Below are 6,009 nucleotides of genomic sequence, written 5' to 3'. Positions count from 1 at the left end.
TTTTGTTTTCTGAGAAAGCTGTCTTAGCGGCCTGAGCATTCATTCTGGATTCTCAGTTTGGTTTGCTAAGAGGTGGGAGATGGATGAAACTTTGCGGAGTGAGGGCGGTATCCTCACAGAGAAAAGAAAATGAAGAGAAGAAAACTTTGCCTGAAGCACGAAATCAACATAAAACTAGGGTTGGCAACTTGGCACACCAGCATAGGCTCCAGCTACCTCAAGCTCGGCTTAAATTAGATAGATATATAATTATATAAATAATTTATACATTATAATATTTCAACTTATTATCTAAAAAATATTATTTTGTAATTTTTATGAGGTTAAATATATAATCAGATTATTATTCTGAACTATATAAATAATAAAATATGCTAATCTAGCTTGGCTCGGAACTAAATAAGCAATCTCGTGCTTTGCTCAATCATAAAACAACTAAACAAGCTGAGCTTGATTGTGTTAGGCTTGTTTCCACCCCTAGAGACTGAAGCATGAAAACCCTAGGCAGAAACTCTGACGTGTGCGCACGGACAAGGGAATTTGGCTCTCGCTGCAAAACAATCAAGCTTCAGAAGAGGGCTTCTGTTTTGATTCACCTACTTTCAGTGGTGGCATACAATGGAGTATTCTTGAGACTTCTACACCATCCTGTCCTCTTTGAAAGCTAGGGACTCAAGGCTCAAGGAGCAAGATGTGTGGACCAGTCTAGGAAGAGGAGAGATTAATGGCTAGCCACATTTAGGTTAGGTTAGGTTGGCTTTTAAGGCTATCTGTCTGTGTATTTGAATGTTCAAGAATCATGATCGAGCATACTCTTATCGACATCATTATTAACAAAATTCCATATCGATAACTTTTTTAGTCGTTATCACTTCTTATCCATGCCATTGTTAATTTCTAAGTATTGACATCATTGCCGAAAAATAACCAACAAAATTATGCATTGTAAAATTGAGGCCAGTTTGTCCCCCCGGCTTGATAGCCTAGATTGACAGGGTCGAGTAACTTAGGTTGGACATTGGCTTGCTAAGCCAGATTGAGAGAAGGTTGACCGATTCTTCCTCTCTCCAACTTTTCCATTTGGGTGGCCAGGTTCGTTGACCTGTCATAAGAACAACCCGTTCTTGCGGTCAAGTACACTCTACCTAGTTCCAGAAGATCCAAACCTGATAGCTCGGAAAATCTCAGGCGGATATTGTCTCCTAGCTCGCTGTCATTTTCACATTAATCTTGAGATAGCTAGAACATGATCAATCAGGTACCCAGATCTGCCAGGTTTCTTGTTAATAAAGACACCAAGTACACGTTAACCGCAGAAAATAGCTATAGTTGCATGTGTCATTCGATACTTTAGCTTGACATTAGCTGACAGTACGAAGAATTGCCACTTATTATGAATCCTTTTCGACCACGGATTGTCATGGCTACATTACAGTGATCTTAACAATCTCCTAGTGAAAGACATGCATGTACGTTCTAGGAGCAATATTGGAGAAACATGTTTCAAGTCAATATACATACAGGATGAATTAGAGATGAGAATATCCCACACTGATTCAGATATTTCCATCAAACAGACCAGGCAGTGAATCTGTAATCCAATGATATCACAAATGCACAACCTTCCTCATCGACCTCCATTTCTGGTACTCCTTTTACTACCAAGACCCCAGAAGCATTTTGTTATCAGTCACTGATGCGCATTCTGCTTCAACTGCTAAAGTTTTGACCGTGCGTCGACATGGGTCCCCAAAGATTGTGTTCGAAACATTGATAGTGCAATTATTTTTCCCTTGACATGCCTGAGAAGAAAATGAAAAAAGGGGAAAAATCACTACAGCAACTGCCACAGCTGTTAATATATGTATACAAAAGCTTTGACTTGCAGCACCCTACCTTCATCACCAAAGACAATGAAGTTGATGCATGACATTTGCCCAGAGAGTAGTTTTGGCAGCTACCATGTGGAGTTCCATAGCTTGCAAATTTTACTGCAGAGATCATATGTCCATCATCACATTGTAGGTGCATTTGTGGTGCAACCTCGTTGATTGAGATCTTTCCATTGATAAAATCTGGATGGTACCAGGTGGAGAGAGGTGGATAATGAGTCTCTGACACTTTCCCACAGATTGTTTTGGTAGAGTGCACGCTCAGTGATATATTCAATGGGTTCCCACCGGTCTCCTCAAAGATCACGAGCAGATTGTTGGAAGGCTGAAGCCATGCTCTTGGGATATGGTACCTGTTAAAATTTAACATACAACATTTAACTGGAAACATGAAACCTTGAAAGCAGCCAAAATTTCAGAGGATTAAGTCACAAAATATAGAAGGATTGACAAATAAACAGAATATCAAAGTTAAATATCTTGTCTGACAAGGTTGATTGATTTTGCTACACTAAAGTATCAGATAATAATTGGCTGATTGTTTGCTGATTTAACCTCTAACTTCTCAGCAAATTTTACTAGTTATGTATGTCGAACATTTTTCTTTGAAGCTTTAGTTAGAAAATGAAGGCTAGCAGGCAAAAACTTTAGCACCAAGTCATTGATTCCACATGTTTGGTCTGGGGGAAAGGGGGTAAAAGACTTCAGTTTCCCGATTAGTGTCAAACTAACATTTGGGGGGAATCTAAGGTCAGTAAAATTTTGGCAATCTAATTTTTGATCTAAAATACCTTCAAAATAATAAAATAATGAAATTTTTGTTCATACTTTCCCATTTTTAAAAAAGCTCTAAATCTTGACAATTGTTCAATGCTTGCTTAAAAACTACCAGTAGGCTGATTTCTCTGTCCAAATGTCTAGATGATTTAATAGCGCCTACTGAACTAAATATTTCCTTGCAATGACAATTTCTTCACAAAGAGAGTCCCAAAGATAATGTAAGATAAAAACAACTTGCAGAATAAGGATAGGAATATGTAAATACATCCTGATGATATTTTCTCCCATATTAAGATCAGAAAGCAAAAAGAAAAAAAATATAAATAACAAAAATTTATTAACATTCGGTAAGGAGATAATACTGAGAGTTCATATCAAACTCTCTTTGTAGGAAGCAGTAATTTTACCAGCTCTGAGTAGGTAGCCCGCAGTTCGTTGTGCACTTCTTTTCATTATAAGCTCCACGATAGTTACAAGATTTAGAACATCCAGTTTCTGGGGCAATTAGCGACCAGTACCGTCCAATGCTATGACCATTAACCCAAGCCTGGCCCTTCCCCATGCTCCCCAGATCAAGAGCAACAGGATCATCACCTTCTGGGGCATCAAATGTATTCTGCATCATCCAGATATAGATACAGAATAAGCTAACTCATTTACAACTCAATACCAAAGTTCTGATGAGAAGTTTAGAAAATTTGAAGATATTAATGATGACAGAGTAGTATTGAATGCATTGTAGAAATTTGCAAGTAACATTAAGACAACCAGATTCCACTGCTACCCTACTTCTCACTCATGCTCGTTGCCTTGAAATTTGCATTTTATCGGTATATAAGAGAAAAGGCAATCATCTCTTTACTGTTGCCTCGGGCTTTACATTTAAATGATCATAAGAGAAAAAGGAAATTATTTATTTCCATAATTCTACATCAATCAGACAATTTATTAACAGTAAGTCATATGGAGAGTTATCTTTGTTGTAACACAAGAAATGGTGTAAAGGACGCCATCCTGTGACATAAGTCAGCAATCACGTGAATCAAATCAATGTTTTCATTCTCCTGAAAAGACCCAATTGTTTTCCATTGGAGTATGATCGCACTCATGCATGTGCATGCTTGAGAGCATTTCCATGTGAGAATGTCTACGTATGCTTGAGAACAAGTGTGCGCTTGTAAGCTCCTTAAGAGCAAATGACTCGTTCAAACAAATGGTTGCATTAAGACATTAGATTCAAATGACATGAGATACTATAGTTACATCTCAGACACTGAACACTGAAATTGCTTAGGCAATTCAGGGACTTGGAAATTCATTAACTTCATGTACATTGATCCTACATCTGAAACATATGGAAACTCAAGCAGAAGTAGAGAACATCTAGCTTTATGAAGCACAGAGGCATATGAAATACTTCTAACTACCACAGATGTTATTAAAAATGGAACCAATTTCACTTGAAATTGCATATAAAAACATGTTGCTTCAGTTCATACTGGAAATATCTGTTGTCATCATATGGCCCTCATAATAAGGGAGAGATCTTGTTTGAAACCTCTCTTTAGCAGCTAAGACTTTTTGGAAATCAGATTTGTCTGCATTTCTTAGAAGCCATATATTCAGCTTACCTTGTACCATGTAAAAGCAGATGGTAGAGAAGCAAGCTTCAAGTCAGTCCAATCTGCATTTTTCTGTTTATCTGGAGCATATAGTTCTGCAAACTCCCCTTTTAACCCTACCTGTATCATTTAGAAAACAAAGTATTTAACATTATCTCTTTAAATAAATAATTACTGCACTGCCAAGTTGAATGAATTTATAAAAATAGACCAATCCTCATCAAAATCAATTGCTGTGGTGACTTCAATATCATCTGCAAATTTATGGACGAACCTACATTAAGGGATCACCTTCTCACATCAAACTACATCCAGGTTTCTCAACAAACCTACATTGCCTATACCCCTTTTCATCAACTAACATGTGGATAAACTGGATATAACCCATGTACTTCCTTAATATGCTAGTTTGACAAAGTTTATGCTTTATAGCAAACATAATCCTATTAGAAGAAAAGCACATTAAAATAAGCTGATGGCTGCACATTGAACTTGTCGACTTCTAAGCAAGGTCACATGTATCGCAAAACACCCGTAGTATGGGGCCTTATTCATTTGTTTTTCATAACTGAATATAGAGGATTCATTCCCTAAATAATGTAATGGATATTCCCACTCATCAACTTCGACATAAAATGAACAACGTGATTTAAAATTATTTTTACATAGGTTCTCCATATGATGGTAATAGCAACGAAGCTTACAAAAAATGCATTCAAAAAAACAATGGCATACCAAACTATATCTTGAGAGCAAGTAGGCTATATCTTTTAGATATCTCGAAGTCCAAAAAATATTACAAGTATCAATTCCTCCACTAGCAATAATTGTTGCACATACCTCAGTGTATACAATATCTTCCCTTGTTAGTCACTTCAAAACTTTGAAGCAAGAGTCTTACTTTAAGCAAATTACATCCACCCTTGTGTTCATTGAAGTCTAGCTTCAGTAAATAAATGAGAACTTTGATCTAGTCATGTTCTTAGAAGTGTCTAATATCAACAGTCAGTTGCTTTCTGAATAGCTGACCTTCCCTTTAGAACTTAAGAGTATTTGTGTAACAACTTATCTTAAGGTTTATCGATAAAAACTTGACATTGAATAAGGATTGGATGACTGTTAAATGTGAAAGAGTTGGTCATATACGAAACCAGTTTTTGAGCAAACTATTTCGTTTCTTAGGGGACTCTTCATCAGGTTTATCATGAATTTGGATTTAGATTGTTTTAAGTAAACAAGAACACATAAATTTGTCTTGTCATGTCTACACATTGGATACTTCCAGAGATTGTGTTTGTTTTTATGTTTTCCTGATCCCTCAAATCTAGAACAAGCACCATTATTTCATCAAACAATCATCCACTTACCACTTAAGTCCACCTGATAACACCTTATGCATGCCTTACATGACAAGCTCTTCTACAGCTGGATAATAAATTAGATCCTCAACATGCCACTGTACTTTATATCAGAAAACAAAGAAGCTGCTGTCTTACACCTGAGGAGTACTATGACAAGGCTTCACCCTCGAAGTTGAAGCTTCTTGCTGTCAAGTCCTCCTGATCCTCTCGTTGTCAATCCCTTAACTTTGTACAGCATTCAAGTGTTCTTTTGCAACTTATATATGTTGATTTGTGACATAACTAAACTTGGAGACTATCATTTAAGAAGCCTACAAGGCTAGAATACAAGCATGCAGGAGCATGCACACCACC

The 6,009-nt window shown here is 36.9% G+C and overlaps 1 protein-coding gene across 3 annotated transcripts in view; it reads right to left on the bottom strand.

Annotated features, from left to right (window-relative positions):
- Nucleotides 1-1,366: 1,366 nt before the first annotated feature.
- BGAL9 (beta galactosidase 9) overlaps nucleotides 1,367-6,009 on the bottom strand; it is a 42,467-nt gene continuing 37,824 nt past the window's right edge. For all 3 annotated transcript variants that reach the window (XM_039133826.3, XM_088719652.2, XM_039133827.3), the window contains 4 exons: nucleotides 4,304-4,414; nucleotides 3,080-3,288; nucleotides 1,897-2,245; nucleotides 1,367-1,802 (listed from right to left, as the gene is read on the bottom strand). In XM_039133826.3, coding sequence (XP_038989754.3) covers nucleotides 1,659-1,802; nucleotides 1,897-2,245; nucleotides 3,080-3,288; nucleotides 4,304-4,414 — 813 coding nt within the window. In that variant the 3' untranslated portion in view covers nucleotides 1,367-1,658. The remainder of the gene's footprint in view (nucleotides 1,803-1,896; nucleotides 2,246-3,079; nucleotides 3,289-4,303; nucleotides 4,415-6,009) is intronic.

This window comes from Phoenix dactylifera, chromosome 4 (assembly GCF_051530095.1).
Source record: "Phoenix dactylifera cultivar Ajwa chromosome 4, Ajwa_hap1_PhDact_Kaust_v1.1, whole genome shotgun sequence".
NCBI lineage: Eukaryota > Viridiplantae > Streptophyta > Magnoliopsida > Arecales > Arecaceae > Phoenix > Phoenix dactylifera.
The sequence above is the reverse complement of the archived record's forward strand: the minus strand, read 5'-3'. Positions and strand labels throughout refer to the sequence as shown.